Genomic DNA, 25856 nt, shown 5'->3' on the forward strand with positions numbered 1-25856 from the left:
ATTTAACCCATGAAAAACACCCCCCTGTAGTTTTACCACTTCTAATAAGGCGATTTTACTATGTGTGGGGTTTGGTTTGTTTTTCATTTGGTTTTTTGTTGGGTTTTTTTTTTTGCATTGAAACACTAAAGCTAGTTAACTTTACAATGATACAACTTGACTCTCAAGTATCATATTCAGGGGAATTTACTCCAACCAGATTTTTACAATGCAGAGTTTATGCTCTTAACTGTTCTTCCTTCTAGAGGATTTCAGAGCATATGAAGTTTTAACTATCCTGGGGAAAAGGGATAGGTGTATTTTGTTTTGAGTACAGAAGCTATTTAACAGAGCTCTGCCCACAAAACCTACTCAAGTCTGACTTTGTTTCCTGTACATCTATACTGATGTTGATGTGTGATGTAACACCCATTCTCAGAGACTGCATTTGGCCCACAGCTGGGGCACTCAGGAGCTGATCATCCCCATTGAAATATATTATTGAGTTCATATTAGTAGGGAAGCAGAATTATTCGGCTAAACACAAACCTTAGATTCCGCCAAGTTTACATGAAGTAACTGTGGAAGCATACAAGTTAATAACAAAATAAGTCAATAGAAGTTGATAAACCTCTCTGACCCAAAACAAGGCTTCAGCCTAATTGAAATCTTGCAATCCAGACGCCTGATGGGCAGTGAAAAGACCAAGTTTTGAAAATTTGCAGCTCTTCCTTTACTGTTATGATTTAGAAAAGCCATTTCTTTAACACAGTGCTGCGGGTCACAACTGTTCATGTCTGCTTTTGGCTGCCTGGCTCCTATTAATCAATGGGTAACAGCACCATTAATTAACTTGTTTACTACAGTCCACTTAGGCTTACTGCAGTGAATTAGTATTTGTTGAGTGTTTGGATAACAGCGTAAGATACAAATGAAAAGCATTATTACATAAAATTATAAATAGAGATTAAGTATCTCCAACAAGAGGCTACTGGAAAATCCAAATGCTGCTCAAGAGGCTGTCTGATAGGGTCATAAAGTGGTACAGATGTTAGTCACTCCAGACAATGTGCTCAAGACAAAGCAAAGGAGCAGGAGCCAGAATATGCAAGCTGTGTACTTCCACGTCCACATTTGACCCATTGCAAGTCTTCACAGTTTATAAAGTTGTTTCTGCAAAATGGAGATTTGTAAAGGATGCTGAGATGTACAAATTCAACAATAAATTCTCAGTACATTACTATTTGACTGTGGCATCTCATGAACAGGGCTGTAGTTCATGGCATTTTTTGTGTTAGCAAAAAGCCCACAGCCCATTTTGCTCTTCAGCTTACAGACCTCCATAGCAATGCTGCAAACCCAGAGGAACATGCCTGGTATGGCTTAGGCAGCTGATCTTTGGTTTGGTCACAGGAAAGTAGTGGACAACCTCTAGAAGGCCTTTTGAAGTCCCATATCCTGTCATTCTTTTCTCCTATTTATTATTCTCTTTCCTTGTTTCAGACATCTGTAATAAGAGCCAACCCTCTTAAATGTTTCCTCTACCTATATCACTTATCCTGTTTCTGCTCTTAAGATATAAATGTCTTTAATCTGTACTTTAGCTTGGTTTAGAGGCCCCAAAACTGCATATTCCAACAGCTTGACTGATTCAAGGTCACATGCAAAGTCCATAACAGAAGAACCGATGCAGAATCACCTAGATCTCCATATAGTGTCCTAATCACAAACCCATCTTTCATTCCTTTCAATTAAAAAAAACATACCCCCAAATTGTCACATCAGAGTTTCTTCAATCTCAAGCGGGTTTTGCACAGTTGACTTACAGGGACAATGACTAGTACTATCACCAGTACCCTCCTGTCACACCGTCTATAATCATGCTACTTTAGGAAATTGCACTGGCAGGAAAAAATAAATCAAGTCTGCTGCCAGAAGCAGATTAATGAAATAAGTTCTCTGCAGTACTGAAAATACAGCTATCTTGAGGAAATTCACTCTCAAACTGAACCACAGACCTCAAGAAAGACTGCAATCCTCTGGGCTCTGCATCAACAGGGGCATGAACATGTTGTAATGAGGACAACTAGTTTTCTTACAGAAGATAATGAAGGAAGAAGACGTAATCACAAAGAATTACAGCAATTCCAATGACAGGCTGAGAAAGCTGGAGTTGTTCAGCCTGGAGAAGAGAAGACTCCAGGGAAACCTTAGAGAAGCTTCCAGTGCCTAAAGGGGCTGACAAGAAAGCTGGAGAGGGGCTTTGACATGAGCCTGTAGGGACAGGCCAAGGCGCAATTGCTTTAAACTGACAGAGGGGAGATGTAGCTACGGTCTTAAGAAGAAGCTCTTCCCTGTGAGGGTGGTGAGGCCCTGGCACAGGGTGTCCAGAGAAGCTGTGGCTGCCCCATCCCTGGCAGCGTTCAAGACCAGGTTGGTTGGGGCTTGGAGCAACCTGGTCTAGTGGAAGGTGTCCCTGTCTGTGGCAGGGGGTTGGAACTGACTGGATGAACTTGTAAGTTCCCTCCCAACCCAAACCATTCTGTGATTCTATGAAATGCTGACTTATGTCACGTCACTCCTTCCCATACCAAAGGACATCTATCAATTTAGGAGACTAGCAAACCTTGCCTACAGAAAACTTGCAAAGATCAAAGTGACAGAAAAACACATCTTTCACTCTGTTGTCATAAGTATTAAAAAAAAAACAGGAAGGAAAACATTTCTCAAAATCCAATTTCTTGTCATTTCAGATAATCAGTAACTAAGCAATTTTCTGAATTCTCCTTACAATGGAAGTACTTCAGTTTCACTTTTTATTTGCATTTACTCAGCATCCCCACGCATCAGTTCCAAACCTTAAGGGATTTTATTTACATTACAGCAGTGCTTCAAGGCTGCCCTCCACCGTGCAAGATGCTCTGTGTGTTTAGCAAACACAAAAGTAAGTCCTGAAGATCCCACATCAATTAAGATAGAGACAGTAGGACAGAACTGAATGGTACAAGCAGAATAATTGGGAAGGTTAGCAGAACTGCACACAGGAAAGCTCTATGTATTATGTATTAAAAGAAAAGAATAAATGACCTCTTCATTTTATTGTTGTTGATTTCTCTTTTTTTAATGGTTCAGTTTTTATGCTACTAGCCTAAGACTTGAGATATCTGGATTCAAATTTCTGTTCTGCAACAGACTGTTTCCACTGTGACCTCCAGGGAAGTAAGGTTCTTTTTCATTCCTCCACTCCCTATGTGTAAAAAATGGAAAAGCTACTATTTCCAAACCTTGCAGAGGCATCATCCATCAAAGCATTTAGCCTGGCTGCAAAAGGCTCATCTGTGTATACTCCTCCCTTTCTCCGTTACTGTAGTACATAACAGAAAGACACTACTTTCTGCAAACATTTCCCTCACCCTCCATCTACATTCAGAAGCTAAGAGCATCTCTTAACTAGTCTACATTTATCTCTTTATCCTTTGCCCTCTGACCATAACACCCTTGGTACCTTGATACAATTTTGGTGGCAATTAAAGCAAATTGCAGCACACGACTTCAATTTATTGCTGATAAAAAATTTGGCATCTCAACTGCCACATGTAGGGCTAAATACTGACCCCCAAGTAAGCTGCAGCTAAGTTAAAAGGAGCTTCAAATAACACGATAGGAAATTCCGCAGGAACTATTATTAGCTCCTGTTTATACTGTCATTTTTCTTATCAGTAGGAGATTATTTATACAGAGCCCAACCCAAGTGCTTCTTGTTTATCTTATTACAGACACCATTAAAAAAGTTTCTATAAAAAGCAGCTCCTGCATTTAAGACCAGCACTAGTAAGTGTTACGCTAGCTTTTTGCTTCTTATCAATCATTCCTTTATTTTCAAGTCACTATTTAACACTTTGTTACTATTTTCCAAATCTATCCTCTTCTCTCAGTACACCAAGCAGAAGAGATGGATGCTAAAAGCTGAGGCCACGCTATTCTGCATTTATTTCAAGTGCTACACAAAAGACTTCCAGCTGACACAGGGTGATAGCCAGTGGATGGGCAAGTCAAAGACATTGAACATCCGCACTGCAGCCTCCAGTAACAGTTTGCTACAGTATTACAACAGTAATGAAGGGTGTAAGATCAGGTCCTGTGGGTTACTGATCTGTTCTTGCACAAGTTCTTTGGCCAGAACAGGGGGTTCCATCCCCATGTGCAACATAATGAAGAGGACCCTGAGACACTTGATTGATCACTGAAGGCTGAACAATCTTCTGAGAAGGTATCATTTCACTGTAATGATCCTCCCCATCACCATCTGCTACTGACCAATCTTTGGATTTCATTTAATCTATTTTAGCTCTTGTTTACTGAATTATCTACAGAACAACTTTACCACCAGGACTAAGTTGGTAAATACTGAGATGATACTATTTGGGATCATATATTCTGCAAAGCATTACCTCTGTCAATACAAACTGCTCTTTTAATGAACCAAAAGTGGTTTTGAGGCCTTCCTTGGGAGCCTGTTTCACAGCCTGAATGGGAAGGGATGCTGGATACATCTGAAGAATACACAAGTCAACTAGCACTCATCAGGCCTAAGACAGTTTTGGAAGCGAGAGCCCTCGGACATGTGCTTTCTGTGCTGGATCTCTGTCCCGAGCTATTTTCAGTCACTCTTCACCATGCTGTACTTTTGAGAGGAAGCTGATGTTTCTCCCTAGAAGTGCTGAGCACACTCTTTAATCTAGTCCCTTCAAACATCTCTTCAAGATTTACTATTTCTTTTCAGATAAGCCATAACTATGTACTTAATAGTGGCACATAAGTACTACACATCTGCTTACGTGAGGCTATGGGTTATACTTAAAATGAATTGGCTCACGTAGACCTTCCCACCAAGCATATGGAGGATGACACAGTTCATCTGCCAAGGGTAGTAGGAGGAAGAAACTGGTGCATGACAGTGCCGTGCAAGTCTTGATGCCACTTCGTTCTGAGAAACTGCATCATGTCCAAAATACCACTTTCTTTTCTCATTTGAAAGGTCCATGGAAACACTGCTGCAAAAGGATGTAGCCATTTAACATTTAGATCTACCTGGTTAACCACTGATATGGCTTGAAAACAAGATAATAAAGCACTGCCATTACTTAGGTCTTTGTCCCACTGACAAACTCAAAAGCAACATCTAGTAAAATTTTCTCTGATCACTGTGCAACTACGTTCTGGATTCCCCCTCCTCGTTACCCAGGAGGGTTGAGTGGGATGGGTGTGAAACTTAGTCAACTGTGTACAACATGGATGGTGTCGTTTACTCTCAGGAGGAACAGCCTGGCAAACAATGAAAGCTCCCAAAGGCTAAATGCCAACTTAATGGCAACTGAAATCCAAGACAGTAGGTTGAGGAAGGAAGGAACAAAATGATGAGGTGTGAAGAGACCAGTCTTGACTTTCCTACAATCTGCGTGCAGGGGTATCAAAGACATGCACCAAGACAGCTATATAATTATCATTGGCTCCATTTCATTTACTGATATAGACTCTGTCTTAGACTTGGTGTGATAATTCTGATTCAATGGCCTGGCATGAAGCAGTCTGCACTGACAAAAAAATAAAATAATAAAAAAATGCTGGCTTCTTTTAGGGAGTCTTTTTCTGCAATTTCTCCCTCTTTGCTTTATTTCTGTTGAAGAAGCAGCTAGTTTGACTGCTGGCAGACATGAAGGTCGATTCAGAGAGGGTTATTCCAGGACTATATTCAGGCAAGGACTGCACAAAAGTAGGGAGGGACCTACTAACTGCCAAAACTTCAGAGTTCAGGTATAATTTAAGCAACTAGACTTAACATTCAATTTTTTAAGTACTAATGCTAATATCTGATAAGGCTAATAAGATTCCTCAGTTACACTAAATGTTAATCTCACGATTTTTCAGATGAAATTGAAACCAGGGAAGGACAAATAATTTAGCCCAAGATCACAGAGAAGAGTTGGAGACATGGAAGGAATTCCTAGCTCCATGGATCAAGCACCCATTTCTGCCTGCCTACCTCAACTGCCAGCGTGTCTGCAAACCCAAGTCTCCCAGGCAGATGGGTTCTTCTGACCTTTCAAATACTGGAAATACCACAAAAAACAAATTCTCTCTTGCTGGTTTGTAATTCCTAGTCATCAAGAAACCTTAAAAATTACCTATTTTCAAGATTTAATTCAAGCTTGGGTTAATTAATATATGTTATAGGTATAACATGGAATTGGAGCTATCTATTTTATTAAGTCTTCATCCTAAGATACTGAGATGCTGGAGCATATGCAGGGAAGGGCAATGGAGCTCGTGAAGGGGTTTGTGAGGAACAGCTGAGGGAACTGGGGATGCTGTTCAAAGGCAAGTGATTCAAAACCTTCAATCTATCATAATATGACTCCTGGATCACAGAATGGTTTGGGTTGGAAGGGACATTAAAGTTCATCTAGTCCCAATCCCCTTGCCAAGGCAGGGACACCTTCCACCAGACCAGGTTGCTCAAAGCCCTGTCCAACCTGGCCTTGAACACTGCCAGGGATGGGGCAGCCACAGCTTCTCTGGGCAACCTGTGCCAGGGCCTCACCACCCTCACAGGAAAGAACTTCCGAAGATCTCATCTCAATCTCCCCTGTGACAGTTTAAAGCCATTCCCCCTTGTCCTGTTCCTACAGGCTCATGTCAAAGACCCTCTCCAGCTTTCTTGTCAGCCCCTTTACACACTGGAAGGTCTCCCTAGAGCCTTCTCTTCTCCAGGCAGAACAAGCCCAGCTCTCTCTGCTTGTAGTTATACAAACCATAGCTGTGTCTCCCTACTATTCATATACATTTACAAATACATATTATATCTATATCTCTCTCCCTCCCCATACATGAAGATGAAGATACGCACCTATGTGCCACTCTCCACAAACAATTTTGGAATTAAGGAAAACCTTTTTCGTTTTAAGATAAGAACTTGGGGCTTATTATAATGCTGTAAAATAAAATCTGCTAGCACAAGCCACAAAAAGAAAAAAAAGAAAAAAGTGATTCACTGGGGAAGTTCCATGATGTGCGGGACAATGGGTCTTAAATCAAAGGCATACATTATCATGACTAAGCTGACAGATCTGCACTGCAATGCAGAAAGCCAAGCAATATTCCAACATCTGCACCGTGCAGAGACAGACAGTTAGGCATAGTTTCCTAAAACGAAGAAAGGACTCCCCGAGCTCTTACCTGTTACCTGTGCAACAACTGCTTGGGAAATTCTCCGATTGGCTAGGAAAGCTTTGATTTCCTCCTTTATCACGCTGCTGTCCCTCCTACCAAAACAAAAAAACCAAAAGAACACACAAAAAGACAGACAGACCAAAGTGCACTTTGGAGATGCAAAATGGCTTTACTTCCTTTATTTAGGGGACAAGGAGTGGGGAAGGCAGGCATTAAAATAGTCAAAGTGCCTCACCAGTGGACACTTCTTTTAACAAGTGTCACGTTTGATCAAAGTACTCTAGCAGGAGAATGGATGACTCATGTCCTATATAATTCATATTAGGTGCAGCGCTGCCATATGGAATGTACAAAGTTTCATTACACCAGGATGAATAAATCTCACATACCAGCATAAAAACCTCAGTCATAAAAATGAGGCACAAAAATAAAACATAAAGGATAGCAGGGTCTGCCTGGTTAGCTGCACAAATGAATATACATACACAAACCTCCTTAAACCTTTCAAGGAAAAGACTCAAAGAAGAAAAGATTTTGCAACCTCTATCCCCCCCCCCCCCCACTTCTTTAGTCCACAGCTTGCACTGAATGAACAAGTGCCAGTTATTTAAAGCCTTTGTATGATTTTACAAGGTGTGCAAAGATAGTTCAGAAGGGACCAAAGCTGCTAAAAAGAAAATAAAATCTGTAGGTTGCACGGGGACTGTGATATGCAGAAAATTTTAACTGCAGTAAACACATATTTTTCTCTCCTCTTCCTCTCTCCTTTCCTGAGAAGGGCAGACAATTAAAACCAGACTTTATCATTTAACAGTTTGCCTTTCCCTTCTCCACTCCTGCCCCAGCAGCATTCAAGGCAGATTCAAGCTTGCAAATGTAAATGCAAAATAAATGCTATGTTGTAGGTTCATTTTTAGTTCTGTACCCAATGTATGCCTGCACATAAAAGCAGTTTCCATTTAAATAAGCATTAAAAGCATTACCTGAGACTTACTGCATAGGAACCCAAAACCCAAAGGAATGATTAAACTTCAGCACTGAGAACTCCTGCATACTGCTAAACCCACCACCTTCCTGCATTACTCCATTATCCTGCAGCTGACAGTACATGAGGTTGATCAGCTTTTCAGACTGCTCATCTCTAATCCTCTCCTCCAAAAGCCACACTTTTACCCTCAGTCTCCAAACTAGTTCAAACATATTTTTATCTTGGAGCTTATGGACCTTAGATCTATCACAGGTACTTCAGAAATGTTGAAATTTTAAGGTTTTTTTGGGGGGAAGGAAATAAAATTCCAATATTATGACCAAAATTGTTTTGAGACATTTGGCCTTTCCTCTTATTTCTTTTTGCTATCAAGCCCACTGACTCTGACCTTCATCCTCAGTAGTGTAATCCCCTCCTTTCATCTTTGCCATAATGCTGAAAAGGAAGACACTAAAGGTAAAGGAAGGTCAGTCTGAGTAAAAAAAAACCCAACCCACTGGCTCTCAGTGAAGACTTCTGCTTCTTCTTTGTTATTTGCATTTTCCTATGCCAACCTGCAGACTGTGCAAATCTCGGAGTCAGCCCTACCACAAACTCTAAACAGATAACATAACATGCTCTGCAGATCCCACTGGAAAGCATTAATCAAGCAGATTCTCTACTCGCCCTATATATGGAAGGAAATACAACTGGTATGAAGTAGCGGAGGAGGATTCATGTGAATCAACACTCAGTCAGAAGTCTCCTGAATAAGAAGTGGGTGGAAAATTAGTGCACTAACATTAATTTAAATTTTTGGTACAGATATTTCAACAGTAAAACAGACTGGGATACCCACACATGGCCAGGGCTTCCCTACACAAGACTAAAAGGCAGGTGAGAGGTACTGAGATAGTGATCATTAAGGAACTAGCAGGCTTTAGATAGCTGTTCCTGCTTTCCTGGCAATAGCCATCACTACTAAGCAGTCCTCCATGCTGATCTCTCATGGAGGACCTCTCACTCTGATTTTCCAAACTTTTTACAAAGACTTCTACTAACCTCATCAGTTCCTCCACTTTGTCATCAATGTCCAAGTCCTCTTCAGATGCTTCAAAACTGTATGACCTTTGAGCCAAGCTGTTTGCAAGTGGGTAGCGGGTAGGTGACATCTTCCCATTGAATGCAGACAACCTCTCGTTACTCTCCCTCCCATTCTGATTAGTAGTGCAAGGTTGTGGGGAGGTATCGTAACTGTTGCTTGGTGATGGGGACATCCCAGAATGCTGGGTCTGTGTTGAAGCTGTGGCTGTAGAGGAAGATGCTGGGACATTGTTGGTACTGTTGCTGTAGGAACCACCTCCATAGCTAGACCTTCTTCCAAATTTGTCACTATGCTCTTGATCAAGACGATCCAAGGTTTCCAGAGCGTGGAGGATTTCATGTCTGGTCATTCCAGTACGTCTCAGGCGCTGAAGCAGGTCTATCTGCTCTATGGTAAATCTTGGTTCGTCTGTGTAGTGAGACATGGTTTCCAGCAGACTAAAACAAGGTAAAATGTAAAAGCAAATAATTCAGTTCAATAGATCTCTATGGAACGTGAAAGCACCTTACATGCCGGAAAGATCAATCCTGGTCCAAAACTTTGAGTCACACACATGACAGAAATTGCAGCCCAATAGTCCACCTCTAAACAAGCTCAGCAGGCAACCTCCCACTAAAGCTTACTTTCTTTGAACTGCTCAAACAGCAATTCTCTCTTCTACTAGCATTCCCTACACCTTCCACAATAGTACCCTTTTGCTTTTGATAAACCACTGCTACAGAGAGACAGTGGTTGCTCAGTAATTAAGGCTGCAACTTGATTTCAGACAAAATATTGTCCATTGCTAAGTATCCCCCAGTCGGAAATCCCAGACTCCAAACCTGTTAGGTCAAGGGTTATTTTTTTTGGAGAAGTTTTAACCAGTTATGACATGAGTTTTACGAATCTCTTTCAAATCTCAAGTGTGAAGAGTTCAAGTTGCCCTAACTTTGTTGCTACCTTGAAAAAAAGAAGATAAAAAACACATCTAGCGGAAATTATACTGGCCTGTAGGACCAAAGTTGATTTGACTGAAGTCCCATATCTGAAGTTTGATTTCTGAAGTCAGTAACTTTTGAACCTGCGATGTTGTCACAGATCACCTGCCCTAACAAGGAAAGTGCAGCACATCCAATTACTACTGAGCTTTCATTTAAAGAAATAAGTCTACAGCTTTTTCCCCTCCAAAGGCAGGCTTCTCATGTAACTCAATCATCATGGTGGCGCATCAAAAGCATTTTTAACTCCTAAACTTCCCAAAGTGCCAGAAAAACGAACATGTATTTCCTACAAAGCCCAGAAATGGAACTGGAAAAAAACATAAACCACAATATGCTCTTTTAGTCTCTTTTCTTTCCTAGGTCTCCTCACTACAGATCCAAATGGCATACAAATGACAAGATCACCTCCTTCAGAACTCAAGATTTTGAGAAGGGATGGCAGATGGAGGGCAGACAGAACTTGGCAAAGAGATCAAGGCATTTTCCATTTTCCATCCTTCTTGCAAATCTCCTTATAAGTCAATGCTTTATTACAATTCCTGCAGGAGAGCAGGGTGAAGAGATCACTCAAACTCCAGGAGACATGACAGAGCTAACGTACAATCCCTACAAGTGAGAGGAGACAAACAACAGCCTCAGGAAAGTCAAGCAAGAATTCCAAGGACCCAATGAAAACAGAAAGAGGGATGACAGCTGCCTCAATTACGCTAGACCTTCCAGACACAGGGCTGCCTATTTCTCTCCACAAATTTTGAAGATCACATCTCATTTCCATTTCTGCACTGGCACAGAGAAGTCCCCAACAGAAGCCACAGAGTGACAATTTTTCAACTTCTGCATTTAGTCTTTTTTAAGATACATGAATTGCAGTGAAGTAAACAAAGTCTGTAGGTTTTTGGTGTGTAGCAAGAGAATCTCTTCAGGGTAGTAACCTCTCACTACACAGACCTGACTAGGCAATGGGAACAGGTCCACCCTAGAGTCAGAGGGTACAGCCATGTCAATGTTAGGAAATTAAACAGTGCCCAGGAAGAGGAACCGTAACAACCGCCCAGTTGTCTGCAGCATTACTAAATCACTGCAGCTGTCTTTGGCACAGTTTTGGTCCAGCACAACCAGTGCACTTCCAACCAGTTCACAGGCTCTTTTCAAGACCTTGCATGGAGCAGAAACCACAAACCCTGTTTGGATGCAGCCACTCAGTCCCAAGGCTAGGAAGGTCTGGTGGTATGAAGGTGGCCAAGTGGCCTTGAGGTTGAAGAAAAGCACTGAGAACTGGCTTAGTTAAGCTATAGCTTAGTAGAGCTGTAGCTAAAGAGTAGCTATACAGACAAAGCCACAAAGCCAGGAAGCATGAACCCACAAAAATGGCATCTGCAGCCTGGAAAATACAGAAATGAGAAAAACCTCCTGTCTTTGGCCTCATCAAGCAACTATTGGGCCCTTCTAATTGTTTCAACAGTGTGGACATAGGAGAAAGAAGCAGGAGGACAACACAAGGGGATGACTCCCATCCAAGAAAATGACTGTGAGAGAAGACAGACGGACTACAGCCACATAAGTGCTTCAGTCCAACCGGAATGCACTGTCCTTTGGACAATTGATTACTGAAAACGTACAAGCCATTTTAAATTTTAAAAGACAAGCACCCAGCCTATTTTACTAAGAGGAGGACACAGCAGCCAATGCAGCAGTAGACTAGTGACTGACTGGAATTGTAACAACTAAAATTTGGAAGTCACATCTCAGACTGAGACACTCCAAGCTTGACAAGGAGCATTTGTAAACAGACATTGTGTTCTAGGTTTGGCCTCTGCATCAGGGGAGGCAAGGCCGCACAGTGCTTTCCTCCAAGCATTGTGAGAAGTGTCACAGTGACTTACTGACTCACATCATAAACTCCGATACAGCCTGAAAGTCCCCCATGTCACCTCTGAGTGTATGGTTTTCAGATAGCGAATCTCTTCTTAAACATATGGCCTTGAGATGGTTTTCACTAGATATGCCAGCTTGCTTTTCCTTCAGAGATACACTCATCTGGCGCATTTCTTACCTGTATTTCTAATGCTGCCATTTCCTGGATCATTTATCTGTCAACACCAAGTTTCATGTGCTCAATACTTTGTTGAACTGGAGAATTTAATGAACAAGAGCCTCCATGCAGAATTACCTCTACTCAAAATTCTTACTTTACTCTTTAAAGTTTAATACTAAAACATACTTTAGACTGTCTAGGTCAATCTCCCATTTGTCATAGACCTAAAAACCCAAAACTTTAGTCCTTCTAGCCCGAGAACTGAGAAACTAGCATCTGGCAAAAGTACAACTTTCCAGGTAGCTTCAAAAATGCCAGGTAACACAGAGCTTGCTATTTCCTGCAGCAGTTTGTGGCCATGGCCAGTCATTCCTTTTAAAATTTAAGTGTGATTCCTAATTTGTCTAAAACGTCAGGGCTATGCTTCTAGATCTGGGTTGTCAGGCCAAATTAATCTCCTTTAGTGAATTACACATAATCCTTTAGTGAATCCTAAGTATCCTTTAGCAAATTACTAGCGAATTACATATAATGAACTGCAGTGTTCTTAGCTGCAAGAGAAATGGTTGACCTGGGTCGGAGCAATCCCAGGCACACGTAGAGGTTGGGCAGAGAAGAGATTCAGAGCAGCCCTGTAGAAGGACTTGCGGGTCTTGGTTGATGAGAAACCAAACATGATCCAGCAGTGTGCGCTCGCAGCCCAGAAACCAACCGTATCCTGGGCTGCATCAAAAGGAGCATGACCAGCAGGTCAAAGAGGTGATCCTGCCCCTCTACTCTGCTCTCATGAGACCTCACTTGGAGTATTGTGTGCAGTTCTGGTGTCCTCAACATAAAAACCACATGGAGCTGTTGGAGCAAGTCCAGGGGAGCCCACAAGGATGATCAGGGGACTGGAGCACCTCCCATATGAAGACAGGCTGAGAAAGTTGGGCTTGGTTCAGCCTGGAGAAGAGAAGGCTGCGTGGAGACCTCATAGCAGCCTTCCAGTATCTGAAGGGGGCCTACAAGGATACTGGAGAGGGACTCTTCATCAGAGACTGTAGTGATAGGACAAGGGGTAACAGGTTCAGACTTAAACAGGGGAAGTTCAAGTTAGATATAAGGAAGAAGTTCTTTACTGTGAGGGTGGTGAGGCACTGGCACAGGTTGCCCAGAGAAGTGGTAAACGCTCCATCCCTGGCAGTGTTCAAGGCCAGGCTGGACAGAGCTGTGGGTGACATGGTCTAGTGTGAGGCATCCCTGCCCATGGCAGGATGGTTGGAACTGGATGATCTTAAGGTCCTTTCCAACCCTAACCATTCTATGATTCTATGACCTGTTGTAGGTTGCTGTATGTAGGGAAAGTGGTCTGGCCTCCAACTTGTCCCACTTCAATGTACCAGCGATGTGCTGTGCATGAGCAGTAATTGCAATCGCACAGGGATGCAAGGGCTGCTGGACAAGGCAATCCTCTGCTGTAAGGATGGGATATTCAATGACTTCCAACTTATGTTCCACTGCATCCTCTTAATCTGTGGACTGCTCCTAAGAGGCTTGCAGAAAGTAATCTAAGAGTAGCAAACCTACTGTTAAATTAAATTCATCACACTATGTTAATACAATCACTGGAAAAATGTGGCAATTTGAAAAAACAAAGCAAATCAAACCAAATTCAGTGGTCTGTCAATTTGACCACGCAAAATATTCTTCTAGCCCTCCAACCTTTTTAGAAAGCTTCTGCATAATTTTTCCAATGCTTAAAAAGATAAGAACACCAAAATCAGATACGGTATCTCACTGCTGGTCTAACGTCATATACAGTAACGAACTGCCTTGCTTAAACTTACATACACAACATATATTGCATCTGACATACTTCTCTTTGGTCTTCTTGATTTTGAACTCTTATTCACATTTTCAGGTACTTTTCTAAACAACCATGAGATCTAGAAACAATGCTTCTGAGTTTTACGCATTGAAAACTGCAGGAACTGGGTATTTTCCATTAAAAACCCAAAACAAATATTGCAAAACGAGGTATTATTGAACATGTTCCAACATTGCCAACTATCTACTCCTTTTTAATGAATAACTACAGTAACATTATTTAGAACCTTTATTCTCACAGGGCTGCAGTTATTTTCCCCTTTTTAAAATATTTCAATAAACTTACCCTATTTAAAGATCAATTTACAAAGCAGTTAAGTAAATCAGCCATTTAAAAATCATTGTAATTTCATTCTCCTCATTAATTAGTGGATATTTTCCACTACTTCATCCCCCCCATATTGCTGTAAGAGCCTCTTATCCTCCTGAACTCCTCTGGCTAGTTGTAATTTGTATTTCGTAAGGAAGAAGAGGGGGGAAGCAAATCAATCAACTGCAAAAGTAACAAGAAGTAAAATAAGATAGAGGCAAGCAGAATGATTGGGGGCCTGCAGGAGAAAAGAAAGATAGCAAATACTTTTCCTGAGAACAAAGACTGTGGACTGGCTGCTTTGCCGTAGTCAAACTGGCAAACTTCGCTGCCACAGTAGTAAAATATCCTCAACAGTTGCAGATCTTAGCTTATAATCACATGCTTCATCTCCTTATCAGTTAGCAAAACTCTCACCAGTTACTGTCAAATTTCCTTGGGGAGATAACCAAAACAGAAAGCACAACCAAGGAAGAATTGTCATGCATTTTTCTCCCTGAAATTTTGCAAGCAAGACCTCTAGAAAGTACTAATTAAGCTAAAATCCATAATTGACCAACTTTTTAACAACTGAATCTGGCCCTTAAAGTGAACTGTTTATTTAGATCCTGACAGAAAAAAAACGTAGACTGAAGTATCAAATTTATTTACATTTTTTACATTGAGTTGCAGACACACCCCAAGTAGGACAGATCAATTCCAACTCCTGTCTCTTGGTACCGATAAAGCATTAGACCTTCACGTTTTTGGCTCATCCAAAAGGAACCTGAGGTACCTGAATATCACACTGAAGGGAGAACTATAAGGAGCTAGATAAAGAAGAACTTATTTGGCACCTCCCAAATCCATAGATATATAATAACAAGCAGGTCTCAATCAGCCGGGTGCAGCATTGCTCTTTTCCACTTCTGACACCACTTTCTGGAGTCGAAGCTGCTTAGGGGCTTAATTGCTCTCAATACCGTTGTTTTCCTTGTCATACCACCAAGACTTAGTCTCTTTTTTGTATGAATTTCACCCTTTAGATATGAGGATCCCTCCCCACTTTGAAAGTACTGATCTTGAGTGTGAGTATGCAGCAAGTTAACAGGGGTGTTCTCTTCCTTTATTTCCCTGCATCTCACAAAGAAAAGCAAGGAAAAAGAAAGCACGGTTTCCTCACCTACTATCACAGCCCAAGCCCCCAGAGATACAAGAATCATCTACCTGACACTAACTTTCTAGGTGCTGGAACACAGCAGAATAACCTCATAAAAACAGCCAGGAGCTAAGTCCATGTCCAATTGAACTTGCAGAAGTTCAAAGCATTTCAATTACCTATTTGGGAATAAGGCCAGACACCAGCCTTAACACCTCTAACACTTCAGAAAATGGCTCTGGACTCTTTAATGATCACAAGAAATCATTTTTTCCACTCTTTCACTCACTGTACATGAGTAGGAAGTACTCTAGCATCACTGAAGAGATCCTCTTCTGCTTCTCCAAATATCCATTAAAATTCACTGCTTTACCTAATAAGCTCTGCAACCAGTTGCACTTTTTGATAAAAGACCTATATATATATACCTATATATATATGATATAATCTGCATAATATGGATGTGGGCTACAGCCAAAGTGTTCTGAACAGGATCCTGGTAATTGGTTTAAGAATGATTCTGATAAAGTCACATTAACTGTAGCAAACAGGATGGGGAAAGATGCCAGCTTCTGCCCTCCTTTGACATATGGCACATACTGCTGGTCCAGGGTTGGACACTAACAGCACTACACTGTTCTGTCAGCAGGATCTTCAGAAGTTGTAATCTTCTCTTTGATAGCACCATCATTTTTTACAACATAACATATACTTTCTTGGTATCCCTGAATACAGTTTTGCCCTTTAAATGGAAGAGCAAAATTAGAAGGTAAAGATGTAGCTTTTCAGCTGAAGAAGGTTATCCTAAAACACAGCACAAAAATTACTTTCTACAACCAGTTAACTGAACAAGTGTTTTAGCCATCATGGTTTTTCTCACAGCTTGAACGCCTTTGCCTGCCAGTTGTTTTCCTGTGTGTATGTGCATACAGTACACTAGTGAGCACCGCTATCTGAACAACTGTGGAAATGGATGTCCTCCAGCTGTGGTGGCTTTGCAGGCCCAGGCCACAGACCACACACTGGTCTGCAAGCACCCTTGGTCAGTATGACTGGGCTGCTAAGTTTCCTTTCTACATGAAGTCTCTGATCTAGACAGCAAGTAAAAATGGATATTAAGGATGGCACTGCTATTTCCAATGGGAACATAATTTGCTTATCAACCAGCCCGATACTCAAAAACCTAATTCACATGAACTACAGCTCCGGACGCTTTCTATCAGAACCAGTGACTACAAAGAAACTGCACTTCCAGCTGCCCAGTTTATTATTTTAACCATGCTTTATATTATGCAAGCTTCTTTATCTCTCCACACATTTGCATGAGCTCCAAGGACCCAAGTAAAGTTTCATTCACTCCTTCCTTTCCTACATCTCTCCCACCATTACCATCCCAAAGGATGCAGCTAGTTCTTACAAAATGCTCAAGAAAGAGATCTTCATGCTAAACTATAGCTGTTCCACAAGCAGAGTGGTTGATGTATATCACAAAGTAAACCGTGCATACCATGCACTCATGGTCAGAGGCAAAGACTGTGACCCATCAATGCAGCTCTAAGGCACAATTGGAACCAAACTGGGACCTTTAGGGCATAACACTAGTCTTCTGAAATTCAAGCTTTGGCCTTTTCTGTTCTTACTGAACAAGTGCATCTCCTTTTACTCACAGTCAACTTAAATATTTCAGAAGTACCCAAAGCTTTGCACTATATTAAGCAAAGCTGCCTTCAAAACAGTAGTTGATGCTATGAATTCTGGGGCGCAACAGAGGATTAAGGATCTGACTCATCTGAGCCAACATTTATGCTCATCAGTTGCAACTCCAGTGTTTTCAGTGGAGTTGTAGCGGTTTTCAAGAGAGAAAAAAAATCAGGCCTCAAGTGCTCATCATGTCAACGAACACAGAGCCATCCTTATCCATACGTTAGCATAATCATCTCCTGCAGTTGCATCTCTTAGTTCTGATTTTCAAAGAGGACTCTACTCCCATTCATCCTGATTCACAAACAAAATGTAATGCTTGTAATGACTGCTCTCATCCGAGGGAAACGAAAGCCTCATACTGCAGCAAGGAGTGAAATCAGTCTACAAGCTGATCTACTGAGGTTAAACGTCACCAGTTCTGTTTATGAATGCAAAACAGTGTCTTATGAATGCAGAACACTGCCATACGCTTTCGATCAAAATGGTGACAATTAATAAGAGCAGCCTGAAACTTCTGAAAATAAATCCAACGTAATCAAATACTCACCGCTACACAAATTACAGAAGGCAAGCTGAGAGGAGAATATCAACATATCATTTCTTCAGGAGGCTTCAAGTTTCTCAGCTAGTTAAAGAGCCCCAAACCCAAATGCTCCTCTTCCACATAAACCTTTCTTGCACTAGATCTTTGACATTCTTTACTGCTGATAAAATTTTTTTTACTGGATGCTGGCACACTGGCAGTAAGCAAACCCTAGCAGTTTTGCTGCTGATTCCACTTGGGTGAGTAACTTACTCTGCTTTATAGTATCTGCTTTACATCTTTGGGAAAGAGAGAGAGAACTTGATATTGATCTTACAAGGCAAAAATATGTACATAGAAATGCCAATTATTGTCATAATCCAAGTCTTACAAAAGGGACTGACCTCTGACTAAGCACAGGGCTGGGAGCCAGATACTTCTGAATTCTACTCAAGGCACAGACTGATTCACACTGACACCTTATCTGTCTAACCCTAACCTTCCCTGCTTCTAAAATCTGAGTTTCCTACTATTGTCGCAATTCTACAGCAATGAGACAGGAATTCAAATTCTGAAGCTGGATTCAAGGGCAGAATTAAGGATCAGAAGGACTAACAAACAAAGAGAAAAGCTGTAGTGGCAGCTGACTGCTGAACCAGGGCCCAAAGCCCAAATCTGTGCCAAGAGTAAAGGAGGAGCTCTTGGATCTGGGAGCCAAAGACTAAACTTTGGATACATAAGCTAAGTAACAGAATCATGGCAGGACTTGAGTGTACTTTAGTGACACAGCTAAGTAAATCTCACCAACACACCAAAATACTGTTGTTATTCCACATGAGGAAAACACAGTCATTGCAGCAATAAAACTGAAACACGGATCTAACCTAGCCATCAGACTGGCAAGTCACATTTTCAGCTGTCAAGGTTATAGGGTAGGTATACTGCAGCCTTCTGCCTCCTCAGTTCACTTCAGAATTTAATCACTCCTTTATTAAAACCCAGCACCTCAGAATTCTCTGTAACAAGAAGCTACCTGGAGTATCTAAATACTTGAGCAAATCTTTCCCCAGAACACCCCCATAACGCACGGAAGTAGAAGTATGCTAATTTTTGAGACCAAGAGCTCACAGGAAAAGCCTGGCCTTCAGAGAAGTCAAAATTACTTGTTCAAAGTCACAAAGGCATTCTGCAAGAACGCAAATCACGCGTCTGGCCAGACTTTGAGGGTTTTCCCACCACACATACAGCCATCCTATAGGGTCCTTCTATAGCATCAGATATGACAAGGCATAGGACAAGTTTCAAGCAAAGCCATCACCAAGATATCCCCCAACTCTTCCACACGTAAAGGAAAAGAGACATTCTGAAGTATTTCAGGCAGTCTTTCTCCCTCAGCATCTATTACCAGCAGTAACAACCAACACACTTAAAAGAGAAATTTTTATTTGGGAAAACTAAAATCCAAACCCAAACAAATAACAGCAGCTCCTTGAAGAACATATCATAATGGCAAAACCATGGGGTTTTGGCTATGTTTGCTTCCATATTATAAGTTCTATTTTATTTAAAAGCATTTCAAGAAGAAACACACATCCTAACTAATGCACTTACAGCAGCAAACATCCCTTTGTGCAGCCCAGATCAAACTAGGGAAATTTCCTCTTGAGTGACACAGAGAGGACCCAGCCTATATTAGGGCAAGTACAAATCCTGCTCAGAGCAGGAGGAGAACACCTGAAGATGCAAGTGAGATGGTGAACCAACCTATGAGCTGTTCTCTTCAGCCCTTCTGCATAGCTCCAGGACTTGGTGAAAATCACCACAGACCAGTTCAGCTCACTAACCCAGGACGAAAATTGGCCAAGCAAACCACCAACCCACCCATAGCTAGTATTGCCAGGGTTAGAAAGCTGGATGAGTTTAGAGAAGGCTCTGATGATTGCTATTACCAACTCAACAGATTAGGACAAGCCTATTTGGCCAAAAGCATAAGCAGGCGTAAGAGGCACATGTGCAACAAGATCGCTTTATGGTTCCTTTCAGAACGGCTTACCTGCTTGTGAAATCGAATTAATTCATCTGGTTTATCTTGAGTAAAAGTAAGGGCTCAGAAAAGATACTATTTCAGTTCAGGAAGCTTAAAACACCAACTACTTACAAGATACCTTGTCACTGAAGACAAAAGGAGCAATTTAGCTGAGTTCTCTTTCACCGAAGTTTAACTAACGAGTTTCTTGTCACATTTCAAGGAAGCTGGACAAAAGTTAACACAGCTCAGCCAGGCAATGACTTTCTAAGCCACTGTAAATCCACTGTCTGCTTGTCAGCATGTGCCAACTTCAGTATTGTTCACATACTTGTTCCTTTTTTTCTGTTGTTTTTCCTAAATGATGACAAGGCTTCAATCTAGTCCTTTTTCATCTGCATTACTCACACTTCCTTTTCACTCAGCAGGCTTTTACTCACTCCCAAGACAGCTCTGTCACTGCTGGCAGTTAGATTCACAAACCAGCCTGATAACTCAGGTAAACTTTAAGTGATTATGTTGAAATGTCTAGTTCTATCAGAAACTGTATTTTGAGAGATAGTTTGAAACATGCAACACGAATACTGATGGCCATATTAACACTCACTATTAACACGTACTAATTAATCAATACTGCCATAAGTCTGTGAAGCGTCAGTAATTACGGACAACCCAACAGAGATGTTCTTTCACTGGCTAGAGGAAGACTTAGCTTTTAGACTAATTTTTGTGAGACCAAAATCAACAGTCTTGTGTTCACACCATGCTTCAAATTCCTCTCAAGTACTGACTCTCATTCAACTGTGGATAAAAATTAAGCAGGTGAAATGGTAACTGCAGCCAGCTGCCTACTTTGCTGTTCTGACAGAGGATGCTTCCCCTTGGTAGAAATAAACAAACTACCCTCTAACCATGGTAGTTTTAAGACTGTTTAACTTTAATCTTATTCAGTATTTAAGTTAAAACTTACTTTTATTTTTTCCTTTTTTTTTAAGGCTCTGTTTTCTTCTTTCCCCTTCCAAAACCACGATGCCTGCTTACTCTTTTTCAATTATATCTGTGGTTTAATCTGGAAACTTTATACCTAAGTGGGTCATCTTGGCCCATTTAGTCTAATTTAATACTCTTTAATCCCTTCCAAAGAGGTTTACCCCAGCATTCACTCAGTCAAAATTCATCCACCTATACTTCTATCGCATTCTCGATGTATTAACTGCACATATACTGGAATAAATGGAAAAAGCTGCTACCTCTTGGATGGGAAGGTGGAAGCTGATTAACAGGGCAGAAAATGCACAGGGGCAGAATATGACTGAAATCTAGCTAAAACACAGGAAATTAAAACTAAATAACTCACAGTTTGGAAATTTATGTTAAAAGTCTGATTCACAGCAGTAGCTGACACGCACGCCATCCTTGTGCTCACACAAAATACACGGGAGCTCTAAGAACACTGCAATCTCTGAATTACCAGTGTAATAAAGATGCACAGGGCAACGCAGCCTTACCTCCAGACTTCTTTCCTGCTATGAACTAGATCTTTACAGTTTCAAGTGGTGATTTTAATACTGAAATCCAACATATTTCCAGCTAAAAGAAAGCAGAGGAGGTGGCTCAGCAGACTGGCAACAAAGTAGGAAACCACTAGTTTTGAATAGAAGACTAAGCCACCAGAAGTAGAAAATAACTAATTAATGGTTGTATCAAGAAGGCTTTTTGAAATACACTGGTAATTTAGTTTCCAACACAAAACCCATGGCAGTTGTTACTTTTCACTGTAAGTGCCCCTCCAGAAGTCTGTGAGTACACTGCCACTTGTACTGTGACTGTCCATGTGCTGGATGAATAATCATTATCCTTGTAATAATCCATCTGGGAAAATTTGTCTGCATCCACAGTTGTCCAGTTTCTTGCTATATGTTCTGTAGACAGAATTTCTCTTTCCAACTCAGTCTGACAGAAGGTACAATCAGAAGTCAAGAGGTCAAAGTATTTCAAGAATCTGATTGCCAGTGGACAAGAATTTGGTCATACCTCTAAAACAGGAATGGGGAACAGCAATATAGGACTGGCCAATGAGAGGTGGATGTACAGCACACTACTGGTCAATCTTTTCCTTTAAGCCTGACAAGCTTCAAATTTTGAATTAATTTACTTGCTTATTGAAGAAACAGCATGGATACCAATTACATCGAAGATTTATGACAGAAGTCATTTGGAAGAACAAATTAATAGGCTCAAATTCAAAGATGAGATTTGGACAGCTTCAGTTTTTACTTGGATTCCAGATACAGCAGCAATTTCTTGGACCAACACATCCAATTCTAGTGTTAGGTTAGGTGCCCCAGGTTTTCTGCCTTTGCTATGTAACACTGCGCTAAAGGTGTACTAATTGCGTCCCACCAAGCCTGGTGCTAAACTCTCTTGCACAGCTTTGGTATCCCTCTAGTATGTTCAGTAGATGTATGGAGACCTCTGTTTTAACAGTAACTTTCCTGTGATCAAGGCTAAATTTCTAAGAACTGCATGATGTTCCCCTTCTTTCAGTGGCAGAAAAGTAGAAAAAACACATCAGCCAGATCAAGAGAGAAATTAAATGCTCCTGTTCCCTGGTTCAAATATCTAATGAATACCAAACCAGTGGAACCCTCCAATTTAGCCAACTGTTGATAATCACTGCAACCATTTCTCTGCTCTTTTTAGACAAATTAACAGGGGAAAAAAAAAAAAAAAAAGAAAGCCCAAACTATCAAGCAACTCTTCATTTTCATGGGGTTTTCTTTTCTTAGCTTGTACTTACACTACTGGAAAAGTTCTGAGCATACTTTACATGGGGATGGGACGTCACAAAGCCTCTTGAGGGTCTTCAGTGTTATTCACCATTCTGTAAGACACAATGAAAAGATATGAGAACGCTGAGAGACTTCTGTGAAAGGCAAATACATTCTGACTTCTTGTTATCTGACTTACAATTACACAACCAGCTTAGAGGAATAGCAAATAACCTTCTGTTTAAGAAAACAAACCCAAAACCAACTACCAAAGACCAAAGCCTTCAGGATCCTTCTCAGTCATCCAATGCATCCCTCTGCTAAAAGGCAGCAGAATGTATACCAACCACTAAATATAGCCATGGTTAAAAAAATGCTCCCTAGAACCACACAGTTTTCTTATATCATCTTTCTGTTTATTCTTTTTTTTTTTTTTTCCTTAATGGCCTGTTAAAGCGTCAGCCTCTTTCTTTACTTTGCCTTCAGTGGGAGCTTTGACATGGTCTGCGATGGACTCATGGTCTTTAAAGTATGGCAAATAATCTTTTACATACAAATATCCTATGGATTATCATGGCTCAAGTTATTCCTGGATACTTCATAGATCTAGATAAGGCCAACCAGCTGAGTATTCTGAGCCTGTGTACACCCACAGGTTAAAAAATGGAAATGTTCAAGCACGTTACTCTGGATAATCTGTGACTAATCCAGACCCACACATAATCCCAGACAGATATTTCAATGGTAGATTCCCAAGGAGAAAGTTGATGGCTGGTAGCATAATAAGTCCTGAGACAAAAATTTAAATTACAATTGATTTCTTTTGGCCACAAGTAAATTAATCTATGCAATCATTTAGCCTTATGACAGTTACCTACCCTTTTAACTCACAAAAGCTATTAAAAGGATTATTTGGCTAACATCCGCAAAGAGCTTAGAAGACAGGTACTATGTTCTCAAAAGGAATGACCTAATAGAATTTTCTTTAGCTATCACTGCCGATGTCTTTCTCCACAAACTAACAAGGCCTGAAGTGCTTCAAAAGTCAAACTATTAACCAAGAGAAAGACAGGATATTATATCCAGGAAGATACAGAAAGAACCAGAGAGAATATTTACACTTTGAGCTACAGGTGTATGTGACTTGGAATAGAAAACAGGTGGGTAGAGTAGCACAGAGATTTGCACTGGAAAATTCACTCTGCTCTGTAAAGAGATGACTGTAATATTAGCAACCAAGCCTGGTGGATGGACACATCTTGGCTCTTCTCAGCGTTTAAGAGTGGCCCAGACATTGTAGTATGACTCTTTCACTATCATGCCACTAGATGCTTTGGGGAAGAACTGCACCTATTTCAGGCAGAGCCCACTGGACATACAGAGACTGTACCATCATTTAGGTGGATTTTCCTTTTTTTTCCTTCATGAAGGAAAACTTTGGAACTTTTAGGGCAAAAGGCTGGGCTGAATGAGCTCCTCCAGAAGTAGCAGCAGTCAGCCTCAGGCACCAGCTCACCCAGGGGGGTTAAGGCTGCCCCCATAGGGCTGCTACCACCCAGATGTGGCCAAGGAAAGCAGTGGGTGTCTTGGGGGAGGAAGGTTGCTGAGATGGCTGCTGCCATTTCTAAAACAATTCATTTGGCCCACATCTACATCTCAAGTTGCCTTTTTCCTCTCAAGGAAAGGAGGTTGTCAAGAGCAAAGTCACAGACGAGTGGTCCCAGCATACTGTCCCAGGTCATGTACTGTGGCACCGAAGTACTGATGGATGGAAAAGACAAATATGCAGGTCCTTCACAATCAGCCACGCCAAAGCTTTATGAGATAGTTCTATATCAAACGCTACTCTGCTAAATCTCTAAACTGCATTTAAAACATATTCCCTGAAACAGTCACAAAAAATATGAGATCATGCTGTTGACTTATTGCCAAATTTTGAGGTTAACACAGAGAGCTGTTTTGTTTTCCAAAAAGGAACAAATTAGACTTAAATATATACAAACTTTCTGAAGGTCAGAGAGGCTAATGATAGCGAACTGGATTCCTCAGAGAAAGATTTGCTTCCAGCATGAGGAGTGTGGAAGAAGCAAAGAACAAAACCACAAAGGAAAGAAAAGATCACTTTCCATCATCATGAAACATGGTATTAAAACTGGAACACGAGGAGACAGAGAGCCAAAGAAAAGGCTGCAGTAACTCAGGTGCGAGATGACAAAGGCAGGACAATGATATTAGGGATACTAATGGAAGAGAAGAAAAATGGTACAGGCCTCGGATGTTATAAATGAAGAGCCATTAGGATCTAGACCAAATCTGGGATCAGAACAGAGGAGGAAGAAGGAGCTTTTCCAAGAGACTCCAGAGCTTTGAGCACACACAGAGGATGATAGCATTTTGGCAGAAATAAGCAGGACAGAGTTCCTGAGAAAACAGGAGAAATTCTCCATGTTTGCTATGTTAAAGGTTGAGGCAGCAATGTTACAGTCTGAACGCAACCCCAAACCACCACAGACAGAGCCAAGCAGTAAGGCAGATCGGGGAATCCTCCTATCTGCGTTGGTGGCTGGACTGGTGAAAGCAAATGCAATTGCATAGAAAAGAGGGATAGCTAGTGCTTCCGACGCCTGATGCCAGAACAGACCAGCTGCTATTCAAAAGGGTTACAAACAGCCTTTGACTCAATGCTGGTCTAAAGTTCAGTAGCACAGAAATACCTTCCCTGCCCCCATACACATGCAAAGGTTGCTTAAATGTTTTTGTAATTTAAGGGCCTACCAGATGGGAAACAGGCAACTCCCTCATCTCTAACTTTAGTCAAAAAAAGAAAAACCAAACACAACCCAAACCAACATAACTTCCATCACCAACAAATCATGGCTCTGAAATCATGAATCTATACCCCGTTCCCTCAGCCTCCTCTCAGCAGGAAACCAGGTTTGATCACAGCAGCAAAGGCAGGTACCATCACTATCTGTAGCTGATATATCACCGACCTTTGCCCTACCACATTATTCATTAAATAAATTACCTGCTAACACTGGGAAAATGCTACCAGCTCCCCTTCCTGTTACTGGGACAGACAATAAGAAAATCCAGTATTAATTTGGAAATCATCGCCACACTTGTAGAATCAGATGTAATGAACAATCTTGTCCCCAGCTTAAGTTGCTATAAAGGCAGCTTAAAATTTACAATGGATGAGTCTTCATGGCAATCTGT

General features: G+C 41.1%; 1 protein-coding gene across 5 annotated transcripts in view; it reads right to left on the bottom strand.

The window, feature by feature from the left end:
- Window positions 1-22742, bottom strand: part of HMBOX1 (homeobox containing 1) — a 78798-nt gene extending 56056 nt beyond the window's left edge. For all 5 annotated transcript variants that reach the window (XM_080614527.1, XM_080614524.1, XM_080614526.1 and 2 more), the window contains exons 1-3: window positions 22667-22742; window positions 9239-9718; window positions 7216-7301 (exon numbers count right to left, since the gene is read on the bottom strand). In XM_080614527.1, the coding sequence (XP_080470653.1) occupies window positions 7216-7301; window positions 9239-9718; window positions 22667-22689 (589 nt within the window). In that variant the 5' untranslated portion in view covers window positions 22690-22742. The remainder of the gene's footprint in view (window positions 1-7215; window positions 7302-9238; window positions 9719-22666) is intronic.
- Window positions 22743-25856: the final 3114 nt, after the last annotated feature.

The sequence above is a fragment of the Psittacula echo genome (genome assembly GCF_963264785.1).
Source record: "Psittacula echo genome assembly, chromosome: 4".
NCBI lineage: Eukaryota > Metazoa > Chordata > Aves > Psittaciformes > Psittacidae > Psittacula > Psittacula echo.